The sequence below is a fragment of the Aedes aegypti genome, chromosome 3 (genome assembly GCF_002204515.2).
Source record: "Aedes aegypti strain LVP_AGWG chromosome 3, AaegL5.0 Primary Assembly, whole genome shotgun sequence".
Lineage (NCBI taxonomy): Eukaryota > Metazoa > Arthropoda > Insecta > Diptera > Culicidae > Aedes > Aedes aegypti.
In genome coordinates this window covers 293550649-293573613 of record NC_035109.1, presented here as the reverse complement: position 1 = coordinate 293573613, position 22965 = coordinate 293550649, and the positions used below count along the sequence as shown (strand labels likewise).

General features: G+C 38.8%; 1 protein-coding gene across 3 annotated transcripts in view; it reads left to right on the top strand.

Moving 5' to 3' along the window:
- The window catches only part of LOC23687758 (mitogen-activated protein kinase kinase kinase kinase 3), a 77354-nt gene extending 66834 nt beyond the window's left edge, over positions 1-10520 (top strand). For all 3 annotated transcript variants that reach the window (XM_021855220.1, XM_021855219.1, XM_021855218.1), the window contains 5 exons: positions 167-360; positions 424-518; positions 578-704; positions 777-903; positions 9146-10520. In XM_021855220.1, coding sequence (XP_021710912.1) covers positions 167-360; positions 424-518; positions 578-704; positions 777-903; positions 9146-9257 — 655 coding nt within the window. In that variant the 3' untranslated portion in view covers positions 9258-10520. The remainder of the gene's footprint in view (positions 1-166; positions 361-423; positions 519-577; positions 705-776; positions 904-9145) is intronic.
- Positions 10521-22965: the final 12445 nt, after the last annotated feature.

Below are 22965 nucleotides of genomic sequence, written 5' to 3'. Positions count from 1 at the left end.
CCATCCGACGAAACCGCATTTTTGTATTCGCAAATATCTTAGAATCCTGACGACTTAGAACGATAACCTCTTCGGCATAGTTGTTCAGACTCTAATACGGAATTTTGCTAATTACTGTAATATCAACGATTTCAATTGTTCTAACCTAAAACCTTCTCGCATCCAGGTACGACCCGCTGAACAAGTTCATGCTGCTGAAGCAGTGCGACTGGCCGTCCGGAAACCTGCAGTATTACGGTGTGAACTCGAACGTGTTCGAGATGATCATCACTCCGGAGCTGGAGTATCCGATCGTGTGCGTCAACGTGCGGAAAGGGACGAACGACAGCCTCAAGCTGGACTTGATCAACACCAACAACAGTAAGTGGCGGGTCTTTCGGGTGGAATTGTCCTCGTATTGACCAACTATTTTTTTTCCGACAGCTTCCAGTTGGTTCAACTCCAATGCGGAAGAGATGGACGGCATGGCCACCGTGATCAACCGAAGGGACACCTTACGACCAATCAAAGTGCATCAGGTGAGTTATTTCTAAACACCGGATTCATGATTATTGTAACGTATAAAATTTCTCAACAGATCGAACGAGACGCTATTCTAGTGTGTTACGATAATGTCGTACAAATAGTCGATGTTGTAGGATTTCCCAAACAGAGTAAAAAGTATATTTCTCGGCTGGAGTTTAGTTTTAATATCGATAGTATAGGTAAGTTTCACTTTCAGCGTCTATTTTAAAAAAAGATAAGTGTTGTCTTAACTCTACTTCTACTTGTTTCAGTTTGTCTTACCGATAGTGTGTTAGCGTTTCACAAAAATGGCATGCAGGGCAGATCGTTACGGAACGGTGAGATTACCCAAGAGATTACCGATACCAGTCGGATATACGAGCTGATCGGAAGCGATAGGTAAGTGACACACATTTTTTTCCACCCTTTCGAATGATTCAGTAAATCATTCGTCATTTAGTAAAGGTCATTCCGCATAATGGCCATTGAACATAAATACTATTATATCCCTTTTTCGGAAAGGCGCTAATCCTTGATAATAAAAAGTAATGACAAATATTTAGTAAGGATTCCACCATCAATCTTTGCACAATTGTCCAGCACGTATTTTCCGAAATTGTCTAGAGAAATCCCAAGTGTTATTATAAAATCTAAGGTTTCTCTTGGAGTTTCTACAGATTTAATCTGAAATTGTTCTAAAGAGTAGTGTGTGGTCTTTTGATCTTGTTGCATGCTTCTGTGGAGCGAGTGACGGAGTCAAGATCATTCGCGTAGATATTCGTATTCAGTCGAGGACGTAAGATATCTCTCAGCTCTTACCAACTGGTGAGCTCGTTTCATGCTTATGATAACAAATTTTTATCGTGACAACGTTACGTTTATAGAATTTCCATACAAACTATCGATGATTCATCACTATAAGTGTGGGAATAAACCCTTGTTCCTTTTTTATGTAATTAAAATATACGCATACATTTCTCCTTTCATCATTACTAAAAAAAACCTTTGAATAGTTCGACATTTTGAAGCCGACGTAGTTGTTAATCCTTTTTAATATCTTTTGACCGCGAGATAAAAATGCAAAATTAGTTTAAGTAAGAGTCGTAATTTTCCTCCCTATCCATGGATCGCATCACCGACGAAAGGTGCGTGGTGACTGTGCAGATGCAGAGGTATTCTCGGTCTCTAGAGGTATCAATCACACTTTAACATTCCTTCCCGATTCCAATTGACTATGAGGACTGGGCGTTCGACATTGATTAATAATGTGAGATCTGTTAAAATGTGCACTTCTAGAATAAGTGGAAAGTCCCATCCCTTATTCATTTGGATCGAAGTGCAATTCTTACCAGTTCGGATAAATCACGGAGTAGGAACCATTAACATGTACAGTCAGTTTGTGCTATGAATTTCGTCGGAAATTTCTCTAAGAATTTCTTCAGACCTTCCCAGGAAATTGAAATCTTTGTGAAATTCCTCCAGAAACACTTCCATGATTTATTTCAGAATTTTGGGGGTCTAATTTCTTCGTGCGAGAGCCATTAAGATTCTACTTAGATTCTCCAGAGATGGCTTTGACTATTCCACTAAAGTTCCTGTGATTTTTTTTACAAATTCCTATAGAGAATCATACTTTTTTCGTAAGATTCTATCTAGGATATCTATAAAAAACTAATATTCGTAACTTTTCCTCCAAGGACTTATCCTTGAATTACTTCCAGAATTTCTACATGAATTCCTTCGAAAATATCACTGAACCCTATACAATTTTTGATGTTTGTTTGAAGATTCCACCAAAACCAGAGGTGTGAAGCTGATTTTTTTAGAGACTTATTCACTTTTTTAATGCAAGTCTCCTAAGTCTTATTTCTGGATGTGAAATTTCAAAAGTGTCTTTTTCAGATAAATCAAAATTGTTCGGCCCTAACTCAAATGTGGCTTATGGAATGCTTCCAGAATTCCATCAATGAAATCTTTCAACGCAGATAACTTAAATAATTTGCATAGGAATTTCCCTGAAAATTCCCCCTGAGATTCCCCAGGATGTCCTCTAGAATTTCCTCTCGTGATTTGCTCAGAGGTTCTTTCCCGAAGACTCTAGCATGAATTCTTCTAGACAAACGGACAAAGGTTCATATTTCAGTAGGTTTGATGAAACTTGTTGATTGTTTCAGAAAATCCGAATCTGAATCTTTCAGGAACATCTTGACCGTTTTCTTTAGTAATAATATTATGGATTCCTTCAGACAATCTTCCATGTATTCCTACAAAAATTACAGCAGATTTTTTTAATTTTCTTTGTAAAATTCCTCCAGAGATTTGTCAAGGTATTGCTCCAGCGTTTCATCCATAGAATATTGCAGTAGTATTTTTACAAGATATTTCAAATAATTCATCAATTGAATTCTATAAGGATTATTCAATCGTTTTAATAAGGTTTTCACCAGAAAATGCTACATCGGTTATTCTGACTCTTCCTATAAACTACATTTCTCACATGTTCTGGATTATTTCAGATTATCCAGGGTGTCGTTTGGTATTTGTTTTTTTTTTTTTTCGATAAAAGCAACTATTTCAGCAATTTATTCTCCAAGACTCCCCAAAAGTCCTGAAGCTTATTCAGAGATTCTAGCAGTAGTTTTTTTTAAGTACTACTCGAAGAGTTACTGCCCTTTAAAGTTTATATGTGTATTACTATGGAAAAAGCAAGCAATTCATTCAATCGGTCATAGTGTTTGCCCTTGTGCTGTTGGGGATTAGAGCTACGTTGATACTGTGAGATACATGTATTAGCTACAACTTTGCCGAATATTGATTTTTGTTTCTTCAATTATATTAGCAATTTATCCAGTAAATCTTCTTAAACGTCCTCAAAAGTACAAGCGTTTTTTTTAGATTATTGACTAATTCATTGAGCCTGACTTTAAGGTGACACATCTCGGAATCCAAACATGGCAGGCAAAATGGCCGGTTTGTGCCCCTACTCACGATTTCAAAGGCACTAATCTGCTGAAACAATGAACGTACAAAGTCAATCTTCTTATTTTAAGCACTGTAGTTTGATGCTTCTTTCGCGAGATTTGTGCCTTCAAAGTTTTAGTACATTATTGAAATGTGATTCCAGGCTGTTTCACCTTAAGACCAGTTTTTTCGTTTAGAATTAAGGTTATCCCCAAAAAATTTTATCATTGTATTACAGATAGCAAGTGCAATGCAATGATAGATTTTCATGAACATTGCTTCAATTTTGAGCAAAAATACATTAAAGAGAGGATTCGAACATTCATTAAAGAGCAAAAATACTGGTTTTGAAAATTTGCAAAACAATTATGGTTATTTTCCTCTTAAATACGTCACAATTTTCATCAGAGGTTACTTTAGCATTTTCTTTAGAAATACGTCACGGAATTTTTTCAGCGATAATTCCTTGACATTTCCCTGGAGGCATCCTGAGAGAATGCCTTGAACAAATCCTAATTAAAATAACTTACTTGAAAAAATCTCAATGAATAACTGAAGAAATTTCGGGAAAAAACAATGTTAAAATGAATCTCTGGACCATTTGCTGAAGGTATTTTTTTGAGAAATCCCTAGTTGAAATTCTATAGAAATCCTGAAAGACAATTTTATGGCAACTCCCTAAAAATCCTTGGAGGCATTTCCGAAGAAGTCAATGTTTTTTTTAGACGATGTTCTGATCGGGAATCTAGGAGGATGTCCTAGGAAAATCGATGGAAGAATCACTGAATAAAATCAACATCTCAGGACTTTCTTGAAACATTTCTTGAAAAAAAAAAAAATTGAAGAAATTCAGATGATTTCTGAAAGACTTTTTGGAGAAATTCCTGATGATCTCTAAAGTTATTCCATTGGTTATCCTTGGGAAAACCAGGTTGAATTCTTGAGGTTCCAAAACAAAATGCTTGGATAAATTCGCTAGGAAATTTTGTGGAAGAATTCCATGGTCACTGAATGAATTCCTTTAGAAATTTCCGAAGTAATATATGGGAACCTGAATCAATTTTTGATTAAATTCATAGATAAAATCATGAAAAAACACGTATAGTAATTCGAGTAGTAATGCTTACCGTAATGTCACGTGAAATTCTCACAAAACTAGTCTCAGATCTTAAAGAAAAGTCTGCTCTGCTGCTATAAAGAATTAAACTCTTATCTCCTGGCTGCTATTAGGTTTTGTTTTGTTTTCTTGGTTCTTTTGTTGGTCTCTTTTCGATCTCTGTTGGTTCCCGTGAGGGCTTCTTTTATTCTATTATTTTTAAAGGCGATAGGTCTCTAAGTTCCTATTTTCAAGGTACTCAGTCGCTACCATCCCTGAGATCGTTATATGCCAATGAAGGCGTTCATTCTATGCGATAATGAAGAACATTAAGGTCGTATGATTTTCATAAGGGTTCTTTTTTGACGATTTCAGAATGATCATTAAAGTAGGGTATAATAAAAGAAAGCATAACATTCAGGAAGTAATATAAACACTTGATGAGAAAGCTAGAGATTTTGCCTGAGCGTTGATAACTGTACTATTGGTAGTTGTTACTCCGTGATTGACCAGAAGAATTGAAATTTCACAAGAAACCATCCAGTAAATACAAACTTGTATACGACAGTGTTTAACGGCGGAAGGATTCAAAAGCTACACAACCTGTAACAACCTTGATAAGTGATGAATCGCAACTTCAATTTCGATCTATTTACATAATCTTCTTCTATTCTATTTATTGGTGACAAACCATCAAAGAGTTTATAACTACAATATAGGATATGTTCTGGTAACGATTCGATTCACGGACAAGAATAAATAAAACGTGAAGTTTCGACGTTGTGACGAACTATGCAGAATTTCATCAAAATATCCACCAAGGATTTCATTAGGAGTTCCTGCAGGGATTCCATCAGTAGTTCCTCTGGGAATCTGGAGTTACTCTACGAAAATAAACAAGAGTTCGCCCAGCAATTCCATTAGGAGTACTTCTAAAGATTCATTCATTAATTCTACGTAGGATTCTACCTGGGATTCCTCCAAAGATTATATCAGGATCTCCTCAAGGAAATGCATGAGGATTTCTTTTAGAAATTGCATCTAGAATTCCTTCTAGAATCTTATCAGTAATGTCTTCAGAAATTTCAACAGGAGTTCCTATGGAGATTATATCAGGAATCCCTCTAGAGACTACATCAGAAGTTTCTTCAGAGGTTCCACTCCTCCAGGGATTACATAAGAATTTCTTCTAGGGATTTCTAGGGATTACATCAACAGTTCCTCCAGCGATTGCATCAGGAGTTCATTTAAAGATTCTACCTGGAATTCCTACAGGGGTTCTCTAAAAATTTTCTTAAGGGATTCCATCAGAAGTTCCTTCGGAGATTGCACCTGGGATTACTCTAGAGAACATATCAGGGGTTTTATAAAGAGCTCTGCCAGGCATATTATCAGGAATCCCTCCAGGGATTTCATCAGGAGTTCCTATTAAGAACCCGAGGATTCAAATATTCAGGGATTACATCAGAAGTTCTTCTAAGAATTACAGCAGGAGTTCTCCTAGGAGTTTTATCAGGAGTTCCTCCAGGGTTTACATTACGAGTTCCTTCAGTGATTCTACCTGTAATTCCTACTGGAATTCTATCAAGAGTTTCACTAATGATTCCATCAGGAATTACTCCAGGTATTACATCAGAAGTTATTCCAAGGATTTCATCAGAACTTTCTCTAGGAATTTCATCATGAGTCTTTCAATAGATTTCATTAGGAGTTTCTGCAGGGATTCCATCAGAAGTTCTTCCATGGATTCCTTTTGTTTTTCTTTCATTATAAAATCTTCCTAGGACTTCATCATGAACACCTTTTGGGATGCCATCAGAAGTTCTGTCAGGGGTTCTATCAGGAATCCGTCTGAAGACTGCTTCAGGAATTCCTCTAGGGTTATTTTGAATTCCATCAGGCTATGTATTACGGATTCCTCCCGGAATTTATTAAGGGTTTCTACCAGAATTTTCTTCAAGGGGTTGTTCTAGGGAATTCTTTAATGGATTTATCCAGGAATTCTTCAAGCGATGCCTTCCGAAGTTCTTGAAGAAATTTATAGCTCCAATGATCCTCAAGGCATTTCTAATAAGGATTTTATCACCGAAATTACTCAAGAGATTCCTTCCGGAATTTCTCAAGGAACCAGGGATTCTTGGGGGTTTTCACCAGTATTCTTCCAATAAGTCTATCAGGAGCTCCTCCTGGGATTCAAAACAGGAATTCTTTCAGGGATTCCTCTAAAAATTCCAACTAAAAAATCCCCCATATGAATCCTCTAGGGACTCCTCTAAAAATTCCACCAGGGGTTCCTCCGTGGAATTCACCTAGGTAATTCTTCAGGATATTCATCAGAAAATACTCCAAGGATTCTAGCTGAAATTTCTATAGGAATTTCACTACACAGAAACTAAACCAATATTTTTTCGGTAATTTTACCCGGGAATTCAAAAATTCCTCAAGGGGTTCTTTCAAAATCTTCCAACGATTTCGCCAAGATGAACTCCAAGGATTCCATTAAGAATTTCTTATGGGATTTGATCACAATTTCCTATAAAGATTCCACCATTAATTCCTTCAGAGGCTTCAGCAGTATTTTATCTAATTATTTCACCAGTAACGTTCGAGAAAGCATTTTTCAAGGAATTTCACTAGGAGTTCTTCAAGGGTTAACACCGGGAATATTACCAGAGTTTCGCTAGAGTTACCATCAGAAAAAAACCTATCATTTCAAAGGTTTTACTAGGATTTCCTCCAGGGAATTAACTGAATAAACAAAGCATTTCTCTGAATTCCTACAGGTTAAATCCCTGAAGAAACACCTGGAAGATTTTTTTTGGAAAATTGCTGGAAAAATGCATGGAGCAATTTCTTCGGAAATCCTTGGAGGAATCACCACAGAAATTTCTAAAGGAATTCCTGCTAATATCCTGTGTTGGAAGTTTTGATGATTTTTTTGCACTATTTCTCTTGGCATCCCTGAAGGCTTCCTGGTGGAATCCTTGGAGGAATTCTTGGTGGAATCCCTGGAGGCACTCCTTGATGAATCCAGGAGTAAACCTCTGCATGTATTTCTGTAGGATTTTTTAAGGGATTCGTGGAGAAAATCGATGAAAGATTTTTAAGAGAAATCTGTGGAGGAATTATTAGGGAAATCACTGGAAAATATTTGATAGAAGCAATTCCTGGTGGAAATTCTTGGCGTATTTTTTTTTTGTAGAATTCGTGTATTAATTTCTTGGAAGGGATTTCTTGAGAAATCTCTTTAAGAGTTTTTATAGATTCCTGTTTGAATCGGCGGACACAAATTCAGAAATTTCTGAAGTTTCGCTGGAAGAATTCTTAAATAAATCTTTGGCGGATTTTCGGTGGAATTTTTGAAGGAAGCTTTGGATGAATCACTAAAGAAATCCCTCGAGAAATGTTTGTATAAATCCCTGGTGGAATCAGTAGAAATATTACTAGAAAGAATCGCTGAAAAAATTCCTGGTGGAAGTTCTGAAGCAACTCCTTGTGGAATTTAAGGAGGTACCCCTGAAAAAACTCTTGGTAAAACACTTAAGGGAATTTCTGGTGATGAATTTCTTGAGGAATGAATTTCTTGGGTAATGCGTAATGGAATCCTTGAAACTAACTTCTAGAGGAATTCCTGAAGGAATCTTCGAATTGTTGTAGCAATATCTGGAGGAATTCTTGGAGGCAGTCTTGTAGTAAGCCCTGGAGAATTACTGAAGAAATTACGGGAGGATTTTTTTTAGATTGACCTTTGAAGGAATAGTGGAGGAAATGCTGAATAATTTGTAAAGGAACCAGGAAGAATACCACCTAAAGGTATGCCTGAAGGATTTTCCACGGAAGATAAATTTCTATAGGAATTTTCGATAAAATTCCTGATAGAATCCCAGGAAGAATTTTTGGTGGAAACCCAAGTTTAACACAAGGGTTCCTGGAAAAACTTCAAAGTAGAATAACTAGAGGAAACCACTAAAAGATTATGGATAAAATGTTTAAAAAAATTCCCATATCGATGACTGCTCAGAAAAATCCCCTACAGAGATCCCTCATAATTTTAGAGTGTTGCCGGAATACTTCGTGCGAATTATAATTGGAATTTCTCATTAATATCCCTTTCTTTCGATTCTTCATTTTTAAAAGTTCTGCTCTCCCTTACTACAATTATTGCCCAAAAAACGTAGAAATATTCTTCTTCACCGCCAAAGAATTCGAAAATATAACAATCAAACATTGACTAGACTTTCCGAGATCATTCAAAACATCCGAGGAAATATCGTGTTGCTGCAACGAACTTTGCCGGTTGGTCAAACGGTTGCATCGACATAAATCGGTTTGACTAACTTGGGGGCGGAGTCAATGGTCAGTCAAACCGTCTGAGAGTCTGTGGGCTGCATTATGCATACCGGTTAAGGTGAAACAGTTTGGATTCAACTTCTGAGATTGCACTAAAACTTCAAAGGCACAAATCTCGCGTAGAGAGCATCCAACAACAGTGCACTTTCTATTTTGGCTTTGTGCACTAAAAGAAAGCTTAAAATAAGAAAGGTAGTAATTTTAAAAAATATATGTTTTTTTCTCTTCTCACAGCCGGATCGTGATGCTGCAGAGCCGAATCATGCGGCCGGCGGAATCGATGGAGGGATCCAGCGAGGAGGGCCACGACCTGTATTTGGTTGCCGGTCACGAGGCCAGTTACTAGGGAAGCAGCTAAATAGGAACAAAAAAAGAAGAAAAACTACGCAAGGAAAAAGGTATGTACGTTACACGCAACTATTAGGCAACACATTTGCAGCGAATAAAACTCTTAGAAAGGATTTAGCAAAAAATAAATCGCGCAAGAATTTGTATTGAGATTGTACAGCCGGGAAGCTGGAGCTTCTGATAAACTATAAAGTAGGATATATCAAATATATCTTTTCGCCGAAAAGAAATTGTAAACATGTAAAGTTTTGATCTACACACACACAAGTAATGGAGCAGCAGTTGATGATAAATGTATGCCGAAACCCCTTTTTGCATTTGCAACGATGTCGACACGACTGAGGGTCGACGATAGGGTAAATTGGAACTTTTGAGCCACCAGGAACAACCGTTTTGATAGTCATTGGTTTTAATTTTAGTTAAGTTGATGATCGTAAGCTCCGGATGGATTTCGATGTTCTTTTAGGTTGTGTTGGAGTTGGCGAAAAAAAAAAAACAAACTTTTACGCGCATATTTCGATGGTTTATTGGACTTTTTTCTTGTTTCAATGGTTTTGGTTCCAGATTTCGATGTAAAATAATGTAAATAGACGCCACACACGGAACGCAGTTTGTCCAAGTCTGAATTTCATGTTTATACTGATTGAATAATGGCCAAAATACATCATCGAGATTTGAACACAAGATCTTATAATTCACTTTTTATGTAAATGGTCTCTTAAGGTGAAAATGAATTGACCCCATACCAAACAAATCTTCAAGAGAATGAATCTAGAGAATCTAGTTGATAATTAATCGATTGATCACTTGCAGAATTGCACAGAATAATGTCTATTCGGATTTTCTGGAAAATTCTTATGAAAACTTTAATTTTTTGATTTCTGTTTAGATAATTTTTCATGGTTCCTGTAGGTTTCTTATTGGTTCCCGTACGGTCTCTTTTTGGTTTTTTTTTCAAGCGACACTTAGTCGCTACCAGCCCTGTCATAGGGATTCCTTCAAAAAATCCTCCATGGATTCTTTCGACTAAAGAGACGAAATCTGATCATTTTGAAAATAAATCAGCTAGCAACTATAGCCAAATCTATCACTCAGCACTGCCAATGTTGAACCCCACGCTAAGAGTGGCTGACAGGTTTCACGTGTTGAGTTTACACAGGCTTGGGTATCGAATGCAAAACTGACTGAATGTGTGAAAAACCAAAACATACTTTATGTAAAACATAAAAATTACAATCGACACTCGTGTACTCAGTACATATGCTACATCAGAAGAAGCAATATTTTCTTGGAAGGTGACATTTTTTTGTTAGTCGTTTTCAGTGTGCGTAAAAAAAGTGTTTGACAGGTCTCCTGCTCCATTGGAATGACATTGACAGTAGATTTGGAATTCCAATTGGAACATTTCGTCTTTTTGTTTACAGTCTCTTTACTCTCAGCAATTACTCCATGAGTTCCTCAAGGAATTTTTCAATGGAATCTATTTCCGAAATAGTCGTGAAACTTTCTCCAGGATTTTCTTCCAAAGGTTTGTCTAGTAGGATGCGGCTTATTTGTCGAAAGTTCTCAAAACCAAAAATTCGTGTGCTCTTCTGAATTCAAATAACATAAAAAAGGAAACATTTTGAATTAATTAACTCATTACGCGTGGTAAAGATGGACAAATTATGGGTGAAATTATGAAAAAAATCCACGTGCTCGGCTGGGATCCCAGCCGAGCACGTGGATTTTTTTCATAATTTCACCCATAATTTGTCCATCTTTACCACGCGTAATGAGTTAATTAATTTAATAACCATGCGGATTGGATTACCGAATAGCTCAATATAAGTGTCAGTTTAAACATTTTGAGCCAAAAATATTGACATTTAGAGGTGGCGCAAGCGATTTGAAGGTGAATTTTCAAGTAATAAAATATGGCCTTCATTGAAGTCTTCATAACTTTGTTATTTTCCAACCAATTTTGAATTTCTAAGCATCGTTCTCTTCAAAATTAAATGTATAAAAGGATAGTGGAATATCAATTTTGTCTAAAATGAAAACTAGTCTTAGTTAAAAGTAGTTTTCTCCAAATGTTTTTTTTTTTACTAAAACATCACTTTTGTTTGATCATAACTTCATGAATACTCATCCGATTCCAGATCTTTTTACAGAAAAATTTACGTAAAATTTTCTGAACTTTCAAGAAAAAATGAGAACAGCAATAGCCATTTTGGTGCCAAGGCATTCAAAACACGAAAAATCGGAAATTTTTTATTCTTTTTCATGTAAAAACAATTTTTGTGAAATTTTATATTTTTCTGGAAAAGTCGAAATCTTTAGCTTTCATTTCGTCCAAGAAAATTGAAAATCCGTCAAACGGTTCAAAAGTTATGATTTAAAAAAAATAAAAAAAAGTGCAAAGTTGCGATTTTTCTGGTCAACCTATTTCGGAAATGGTCAGCCTAATAAAAAAAAAAAAAAAAACATGTATAGTATTGGACAAAACATTTGCAACTTTTTCGATTTTACATACAAAATGACCAACTTTGGTAAGCTAGATCTCAGTTATTTATGGACCGATTCAAATGAAACTTTTACAGAACATTAGATATAACTTGGATTTTAACTTATATTTTTAAATAATTTTTCCAATCACGAATTTATAAGTAATAACGGTTTGACTAAAGTGTAATTTTCGACGAAAAATTCAAAACTTTTTATCTCAAAATCTGATAGCCCTACACAAAAACTGTCTTTAGCAAACTTATTCATCTCGTCAAAATCTACAGCTTTGCTGAAGATACCATGAAGCTATTCCTTCAATATGTTTAATTATATCAATCATAATAAATCGTCAAACAAATCTTTTTAGTCAAACCGTTACTGTTTTTCAACTTGTGATTGGAAAAATCACTCAAAAATATATGTTAAAATTCAAGTTAGGTCTGATATTCTGTGAAAATTTCATTCAAACCGTTCCATAAATAACTGAGATATAGTTTATCAAAGTTGGTCATTTTGTATGGAAAATCGAAATAGTTGCAAATGTTTTGTCCAATAATGTATATCATTATTTCGGATAAGGAACAATATAGTACATTTTCACAGAATTCGGTGACCCACTAGATCGGATTTTCATGGAATTGTTGTACTGGTGTACGCCATTTCATTCAGCAGGGTAGTACGGAAAAAATAGGACCCTTGAAAAGGGATGAACAAATACATTTCTCAGTATTCTTTTGGTTGTTTATTTTAGTTAATCAGCAGACAGTGAAATTTAGAGTTGGACAAAATCAGACAAAATATAGGGCCGACAGGAAAAATTGAATATTGATAGCGGATACTATATACTCTCAATATTTCACAGAAACAATTTGCCGGCATAGATATCAGATTATATTAAAAAATCATGTAAAAAAAATCATAAAAGAGAACATAATTTACAAACAAGTAATCAATAGCAAAACCAATAACCAGAACTATATATTTATATGGTTTAATACAAAACAAAAATAATAATCTCTACGTTGACAGATAAACTGGATGTTTAAATTGTACAAATCATGAAGTATAACTTTTGGTATAAAAATTCTTACCGTAACCTAGGCGATAAGAGATTTTATACCAAATAATCTACTTTCCAATCAATAGTCATACACATTTTTCAACTAATCAAAGCAAATGTTTCACATACTGTAGAAAAAAAAGGAACGAAATAGTCACGATAAACCATTGTCAGAACATTATAGAAAAAGAGAAGAAAAATATCCATTGCATTTATTTTTTGAACTCAGAGTTTACTATTACAGTGATAGAAAACAAAAAAAAAACGGGACCGGAACTTTGTGCATAAGGCATGGTTACATTTTTTCATTCCGAAACAGGCTTCATCGTGCGAGATACGCGTTTTATTCGAATTCGGGAGGGCGCCACTTGATGCAATGTCGATTGGCATAAAACTGTTTTGTTTTTTTATGTCAACTGACATTCTATCGAATGTCATTCAACCCGATCAGATTGGTTTTACTTGAAAACTCTGGAGGTACTAGACCAAGTTTTCCCCTCTGACATTTCCAAAGAATGGGGCAAAATGCGCTCTGGTAAGATTCTGCTACCTATCGTCGAATGTCGTTTCCCCGAATGTCATTGTCGCTTCTTTCAAAACAATGGAGGTATATGTTTATAACAATTTTCGAAAAAATATTCAAGCAGCTACTCTGAACCTGCTCGGTTTTTACTTTTAGAACGTTTAATTTTCGGATTTTGAAAACAACGTAAGCCAGATTCTCAACTGTCGAAACCTTACCACTATTTAAGACGCTCCGTTATATAGAAAGACAAAGCGACGTAAGCACAAATTCAAACAAAAAACTACTTGAGTCGATTTTACACTGGTACAAAAACGTCGTAACCAATCAAATAAAATGGTGTATCATTTTGTCATCAAATTTTGTGGGAAATAATAAAAACTCCTTAGTTTTTTTTAACAAAAGCTTGTTAAAATGTTAAAACAGTTTTAGAACTGTATGAAAGTTACTTACGTCGATTTGAAAAAGTAATCGAGACTTATAAATGTCAAAAACATTTCAGAGGACGTCTACAGCTATTCGAGGAAACGTAATTTAAACGACATTCGGAGAAAAGTAGCACAACCCTCTGGTAACGCTAGTGCACCTAGCAGTATATGTTAGATTTCCTATATTACAACTGTTGATCCTCAATTTTCTTACACTCCAAAGTTCTAACACAATCGTCGAATGAAAATTCAAACCTCATATGTAACCGCATTCGTTTTCACATTCGCACGTACACACATACACACATGTACACATACAAAAGCATCGATAAGCAACTATTCCCAACCAAACGAAAACGTTAAAATTCCCTGTTTCAAACATTCAGAGCTTTATTGTGAGCCCTACTATTAGTGGTGTAAGTGAGCATATAGAAAAAAAGTCGTTTGTTGTAATGTGTTCTAATAATTCCTGTTGAAAGCTATAGTTTTGACGCACCGTCGATTAACAAATTAAAAAAAACTAACAGAGATTGAAAAATCCCAAACGTACCTTAAGTAGAACCGAACTGAAGTTGGATTACAATTTTTCACATATACACATATACTAAAATTTACGCATCAAAAGCCAACCCATTTCCGTTCCGTATCCAGTTTATTTTACAAGCGAATAAGCCTGAATGCTTCTCCATTCCTACAACAAAACAAAAAATACAGGACAAACTCAAACAGTCGAAATCTATAAAATATTGAACGGAACACTCACACACACAGAGAGATACACGACGTTTATCCCACGAGAGATGCAATAATTTTTACGAGTCAAGCAAACAAAACAAAGATACAAACCTTTTCGTTTCGCGATTCGACTACTAATAAGCTGACAAGGAACAAAAAAACCTAAAACTAACAAATTAACTAGGCAAAAATACTAAAAGAGTATCAGAGTCAGATAATTGAAATCCAATGAGAATATATACCAAGGTGTGGAAGAAGACGCAATGGCTATGTATTAGTAAGGAGAAAAAAAGGTACCGTCAAACGGGGTGACTTGCAACGGCGGGGTGACTTGCAACACATTGTAATTTACAACTAAATTGCACTATAAAACCCAAATTTCAAAAGAAAATTTGTTTTAAATCGGTGCTTCAATACGTGTGACTCACAATTCAAGTAACGGCCACGATTAAAGCTGTTATTTTAAATATGTTTATACAATAAACATAATTATTTTAAATGTCTTGAAAAAGGAAGCTTTATGGAGGTTTAAAATCGTGACCTGAAAACATGAGATACATTTAATTTACAAAAGTAATAATCTACATGGTGTTTCTATAACTAATAAGTGATAATATGACAAATTTTATTTTACGAAATTGTAGCAATAACTTTTTAATAAAAATCATTTTAATATAAATGTACCTATACGGGGTGACTTGCAACACTTTATTTCTAAGCAATTTAGAGTTTTATAAAACTTGTGTTAGATCTACTTTATGATTAAAAGAGTAATAATTCATCAATCAACTACAAACACTCGTTAAAAATATTGTTCAGTTAAGATATTGGACCTTGATGATTTGACGCCTCTTTTTCCCATACAAAAATAGCTCAATTATTTTCTTACAAAAAGATATTCAAAATGCTCTTGTACTGGTTCGAATGCTTTAAATACATGAATAACAATACTTAACAAGTGTGACTAATAAAAAATATCAACATTTTGTTGCCAAAAACTAAATTAGCATTGAGTGTTGCAAGTCACCCCGCACAAGGACTTTTAAAAAATTTCACCTTTTTGATGACTTTTGATATGACAAAATAATCCGATTCGATCTTCTGTCATCTCATTCTGTGGGCGAGCCGGCCATTCTAGTTCTACGAGGAATTTAGATTTTTATATGACGTTTAGATCATGGTTTTGGTTGATTGAAGTTGAAAAGTGTTGCAAGTCACCCCGTTTGACGGTAAACAAAAATAACTACGTCACTAATTTACATGGCTTCTTATGGAAGCTCATTGGCTTGTAGTTGTGAAACATTTTGTACCGCACACGGATGTCATGCACACTAAATATCTTTTCCACACCTTGGTATATATTCTCATTGATTGAAATCAGCACATATATAGATAAAAAGAGAGAAAGAGAGAACAAGATTTGGAAGGCAGCGATTGACCTTGTGTATTTATATTTGGACATAAGATGATGAGAAAGGAAATCTATATGGGGAGAAAGATTGCGCGATGTTTATGGTAGTTAGTTAGTTTGAGGAAAGAAAGAAAACTGAAGAGATGTGTAAAAAGTGAAGGGAACGTGAGAGGATAAGAGAGAGAAATAAATAAATTGTTTTTCTTTTTTATATATCCAGGTGTGGCCGACGTTTTAGATTTATCCGAAATTTGTCCTTATAAGTAGGGTATGTTATTTTTTATTTAGTTGGTGTTACATCAATTAATTTGATAAAACCTCGTTAATGATGTTACGCCAATTTACTCGGTCCATGGGTGTGTCTCTCCAACTTCGATTTTGGCCCACGTTCTCAAGAACTTGTTGCACCTCATCAAGCCACCTCGCTCGCTGTGCTCCCCGCCTTCTTGTGCCAACCGGATTCGATGCGAACACCATCTTTGCAGGATTGTTGTCCGGTAGTCTTGGAACATGCCCTGTCCAGCGCACCCTTCCGACTTTCGCAACCTTCTGGATACTGGGTTCGCCGTAGAGCCTAGCGAGCTCGTGGTTCATTATCCGCCGCCACACACCGTTCTCCTGCACTCCGCCAAAGATCGTCCTAAGCAGCTTCGTTCGAACACTCCAAGTGCTGGCAGGTCCTCTTCCAGCATGGTCCATGCTTCATGTCCATAGAGGACCATCGGTCATATAAGCGTTTTGTACATGGTACATTTGGTGCGGGGGTGAATCCTTCTCGACCGCAGCTTCTTCTGGAGCCCATAGTAGGCGCGACTTCCCCTGATGATTTCACGAATAACGTTGTTATCAGCCGTTAACAAGGATCCGAGGTAGACGAAATCATCAACCACCTCAAAAGTATCCCCGTCTATTGTAACACTGCTTCCCAGGCGGACTCTGTCGTGCTCGGTTCCGCCTATCAGCATGTACTTTGTTTTTGACGCATTCACCACCAGGCCGACTTTTGTAGCTTCACCGTTCCGGGCGGGTGTACAGGTCTGCCACCGTTCCACATATGCTGCCGACAATATCCATATCATCCGCGAAGCAAACAAATTGGCTGGATCTTGTGAAAATCGTACCTCGGTTATTGAACCCGGCTCTCCGCATGACACCTTCTAGCGCGATGTTGAACAGCAGGCGCGAAAGTCCATCACCCTGTAGAAGTTCCCGGCGGGATTCGAACGAACTGGAATGTTCATCCGAAATCTTCACGCTATTCTGCATACCGTCCATCGTTGCTCTTATTAGTCTTGTGAGCTTCCCGGGAAAGCTGTACTCGTCCATGATTTTCCATAGCTCTTCGCGGTTGATGCTATCATAAGCCGCTTTGAAATCGATGAACAGGTGATGCGTTGGGACTTGGTATTCACGGCATTTCTGGAGGATTTGCCGTACAGTGAAGATTTGGTCCGTTGTCGAGCGGCCGTTGATGAAACCACCTTGATAACTTCCCACAAACTCATTTGTTATTGGTGATAGACGACGGAAGAAAATCTGGGATAGCACTTTGTAGGTGGCATTCAGGATAGTGATCGCACGATAGTTTTCACATTCCAGTTTGTCGCCCTTATTGTAGATGGGGCATATGACCCCTTGCTTCCAGTCCTCCGGCAGCTGTTCCGTTTCCCAGATTCTGACGATCAGCCGGTGCAGACAGGCTGCCAACCTCTCCGGGCCCATTTTGATGAGTTCAGCTCCAATACCATCCTTACCAGCGGCCTCACAGCTTTAAATATATTTTGTAAAATTATGTAATCATATGTAATGATCAACTGCGCTCATTCAGTATTGCTGGACCTGGTCAAATGATTGCGTTTGAGGAGCATCCAAATTGCGTTTGATGAGCATTCAAATGGATTAGCAAAATGACACGGACATTCAACATCCAATAAGCAACTCGGTGGGCCAAGGTGCAGATTGATTACAAAAAGGAATTAAAAAAAAAGTAGTGTTCCGTACGGAACGACCCGTAAAAGAGTTAGATTGAAACTTCCTGAATGTTCTCGCCTCATCTGCCAACTAGTCGCAAAACACACGCTTCTTTCGATTCCCGACTCGTCGCACTCACCAGAGTGCAGCCCCCAACACTACCCACCCTGCCTACGCCTCTGTGGTCGAGAGTTCCCACAGTGAGCGAATGAGTTCGAAGAACACCGTGAGTGACCGAGTGAGTTCCATACCAGCCGTTATTGTGATCCAGAAACATCGAGAATGTTCCAGTTATACGCACATATGGAACACGTGCCATGCGAACCTTCTAGAATACGAAAGAGCGACTATAAATACCGAACCGCTCCGCACTAGGAGTCAGTCTTGATTCAACCGCCGCGAATATTTATCGAGTGAACAGTGAAGTGAACAGTAATAGTTAAAGTGAATAGTGAACAGTAGTGTAGTGTAGTGCGATAAAGTGTTTTGACTAGCACACGGGTAGAAATCAGAATCCAAAAACAAGATTATGACTCATGATATCATGATTCCAGCGTGTTTTCGTCTTATGAAAATACACCATGATTTGGACTCATGATATCATGAGTCAGATTGCCATAACGCAACAAACGCGTTAGGTTTTTGTAGCTGATTGCTCGGAATCATGATTCAAATTCCAACAATGCTGAGTCGCGCATCCATTTATGATCGAGAAAATAAATAAAAGTTAAAAATAGCATACATTGAGATTCGATCCAAGAACCTTCCGATTGTGAGTCACGTACCCTACCACTCAACCACTTCGTCATCTTGAATTGTGAGTGATCGATACGAATGTAATGAAGCAAAGTGCGCCGCTTAGTGTTTTCACACTGGATGTTACGCTTATGAGGAATCATAATTATGACTCCAGGAACCATGATTTGTGATCCTGATATCATGACCTAACCAATTTATGAATTTCATGATTTGTAAATCATGGTGTGGGGATCAGATTTTTATCCGTGCAGAATCAGTGGTGTCAATTCCCTTCATCCGAAAAATACAGTCCATTCCGACCCGACCGGAGTTGGCCACGGTTAACGCGCCAACATAGTGGTAATTCGAGCCGGATCCAGCGCCGCCCGCCGTAGGAAAGGAATCGACACATCCGCCGCTCGACGAGAGCTATTCCGGCACGCTTGCGTGGTGACCCAGACCAGAGCGTGTATTCCAAGGAGAATTCTACTAGTCATCGCCGCCGACACGTCTGCTTGGTGCCTTCACCAAGACGTGTACCACCCGCCCGAGGATGTGATCAACCATCGCCACCGCTCATCGCGAGAATTTCCGGCACGTTTGCCTGGTTGTGCGCCCAAACGTGTATTTTCGAGTTGGTTGTTCACTATTGCCGCCCAATCCGACACGTTCTCGTGGGTTCCAAACCACAACGTGTAGCTGTTCACTATAGTCGCCGCTTATCCGACACGTCTGCACGGTACCCATACCGGGACGTGTTTCACCGAAGAGAGTAGTACCTGTTTCGCCGTCAAATCCGACACGTTTCCGTGGTGCCCTGACCACAACGTGTACTGCAAGAGGAGCCAGCTGTTCAATCAAGCCACCCATTTATCCGACACGTTTGCGCGGTACCCATACCGGTACGTGTTTCGCCGAGAAGAGTAGATTTGTCTCGCAGCCGCCAATAATCCGACACGTCTGCACGGTACCCATACCGAGACGTGTATCGCCAGGAAGAAGACATTCGTTCCGCTGCCCAACACGAATCACCGACACGTTTTGTGACACTTGACGTGCATCCGTCACCGTGTTTGTTCGACACCCGCCAATCACCGAAGAATCCCTGCTCAGAGTGACTGTTTCGACCCGACACGAATCCCAACGCCATGGAGTTCCGAATTCCATCAGGAGACGCTATGCAGCAGAATTGCATGCCGAAAATGAGATCCGCTACTGAGCCGAACGATCAGGACGCCGCTATGATCACCCAAAACACCGATTGGAAGACGACCGTTGACCCGACCATGTTGAACGAGTTTTCGTCGCTATCACGCCTCCGAACTCACGTGAGCCTGAAGCTAGAGCGAGTACAAAGTGCACTTGCTGCCGTCACGGATCAGGTGAGCATACCTCGACTCAGGACATACTTAAAGAACGTTGAGGACGCTCACGCCGAGTTCTGCGCCGTACACAGCAAGGTGATAACGATAGTCTCAGACACCGCTCTCCAACGACAGAAGGAAGTATTCGCCGACTTCGAAAACCGATGCAATGTTGTACGCACGACGATCGAAGGTCTGATAATCACCCAAGGAAAAAGATCCGCTAGATGTCCGAATCCACAACAACCATTCGACGACCCGATCCCTAATGTCGATGAATATCGCGCCGACTGGACGAAGCTTTACTTCCTAGCATCCGTAGTCGAGGAGCCAAAAAAGATCGATTTGGAGTCGCAGAAAAACCACGAACTTTCGATCCACGCACAACCGAGGAGTCCTCCGGTGGAGAGCTTTGAGATCCCAAATCGAAAGTCATCCGATCCACATCCAAAGCACTCCATAACAACCGCAGAGGATGCCAACCGATCACAACCAAACCATGCTTCAGATCCGAGTCCATCAGTCAAGGGAAAGCACGACACTCAAGCCGATCCAACCGACCAACGCACTGGAGATAGATCGAACATCCAACAGATTGTGAATTCAACAACCACACAGCAGTCACCAAGCAACAGTCCAGAGCAGCGACAATTCCAATCTAAGAGTAACGAGTTAGACTTCTACCAATACGACCGACAGGAAGATGCACCGAAACCGAGCCACCAAGTTCCCGACACATCGCACTCCACCATAGATCGTCCGACCTCTCCAACGATTGAGCAGCATACCATAAAGAAGATACTAATCGACTCCAAGAAAGTTAGCCGCCAGGATTTCCACTCAGCCGTCAATCTTTCCGACCGAAAAACCAGCGTTCTGAATTTAGAAGCCGAAGCCCATACGAAGAGTTTCATCCAACCACCTGGTAAGACCGATTCGACAGAGTTACGAATTCGCCTTATCCGACCCAGGTTCCGCCCGCCGAAGAGACCATGAAACATCAAGAACACCACCCCAAGCCCAACAACATACTGTTGAAACTTCGTGTCAACCGGGGGGAGTATGTTCCGTACGGAACGACCCGTAAAAGAGTTAGATTGAAACTTCCTGAATGTTCTCGCCTCATCTGCCAACTAGTCGCAAAACACACGCTTCTTTCGATTCCCGACTCGTCGCACTCACCAGAGTGCAGCCCCCAACACTACCCACCCTGCCTACGCCTCTGTGGTCGAGAGTTCTCACAGTGAGCGAATGAGTTCGAAGAACACCGTGAGTGACCGAGTGAGTTCCATACCAGCCGTTATTGTGATCCAGAAACATCGAGAATGTTCCAGTTATACGCACATATGGAACACGTGCCATGCGAACCTTCTAGAATACGAAAGAGCGACTATAAATACCGAACCGCTCCGCACTAGGAGTCAGTCTTGATTCAACCGCCGCGAATATTTATCGAGTGAACAGTGAAGTGAACAGTAATAGTTAAAGTGAATAGTGAACAGTAGTGTAGTGTAGTGCGATAAAGTGTTTTGACTAGCAGAATCAGTGGTGTCAATTCCCTTCATCCGAAAAATACAGTCCATTCCGACCCGACCGGAGTTGGCCACGGTTAACGCGCCAACAAGTAGTATTAATTATATGTATAATAAGATATGTATGTGATCAAGAACTAATAAAGCACACTTACAAAAAATAATAATAATAATATTAATAATTATTACTATAAAAGAAACATTAGGAAAAAAAAAGAAAAAAAAAAACTAGAACCGTATTATAATGCTTATAATTTATATTATGATAAAATGTGAACAGTATATCTACTCATAAAATGTCCCTTCATAAATTGCAGGTTGAAACAGGGAGGACGGGAGAACGAATCAAGGAAATAGAAAGATGGAAAGAGAAAGACGAGAAGATTGATCCAACGAATAAAAGAAACAGAAGAGATACAGAGAATCTCAGAGGAAGCTATCGCATCGGAAAAGGAGTGGAAAAGCAGAAAATGGTGAGATCGAGTCAATTATATTAACATACATATTATCATGAATATTAACTAAATACGCGCCAGGTATAAAGATGAAATCTTTAAACCAGGAAGTGTGAATATATTGCCATTATCCATTTGATAAAGACAATATATACATGCGGGGCTTATTGTAAGTGAAAGTGACTTCTGAATGGACGTGTCTCTCCAGCCATTCTGAAATGGGTCATGGGATCTGCAATAGAGCTATCGCCATCTAACTCCCGGACTAAAACTTTTTGCAAACAAAGAATGTTCTGAAGTGCAGAAAGTTTTCTTCCATAATACCACTGCCCGACAGTGGGAGTTAGAAGGATTACACACACACACACACACACACAATACCATCCTTACCAGCGGCCTTGTTATTCTTGAGCTGGTTGATGGCATCCTTAACTTCCCTCAATGTGGGGGCAGGTTGGTTTCCTTCATCCGCCGTGCTGACGTAGCCACTTCCTCCGCTGTCGTGACCCTCGGCGCCTGTGTTCTCCGTGCCATTCAGGTGTTCATCGTAGTGCTGCTTCCACCTTTCAATCACCTCACGTCCGTCCGCCAAGATGCTTCCGTCCTTATCCCTACACATTTCGGCTCGCGGCACGAAGCCTTTTCGGGATGCGTTAAGCTTCTCGTAGAACTTTCGCGTTTCTTGTGAACGATGCAGCTGTTCCATTTCTTCACATTCCGCTTCTTCCAGGCGGCGCTTTTTGTCCCGGAATAGGCGGGTTTGCTGCTTTCGTTTTCTTCTATATCGCTCCACGTTTTGTCGCGTCCCTTGCTGCAGCATTACAGCCCGCGCTGCATCCTTCTCCTCCAAAACCTGCCTGCATTCTTCGTCGAACCAATCGTCACATGTCCTCCTTTCCGATGCTCTCGGCTGACTTGTTGATGGCTGCTTTTATGTTGCTCCAGCAGTCCTCAAGAGGGGCTTCGTCAAGCTCGCCCTCTTCCGGCAACGCTACCTCGAGA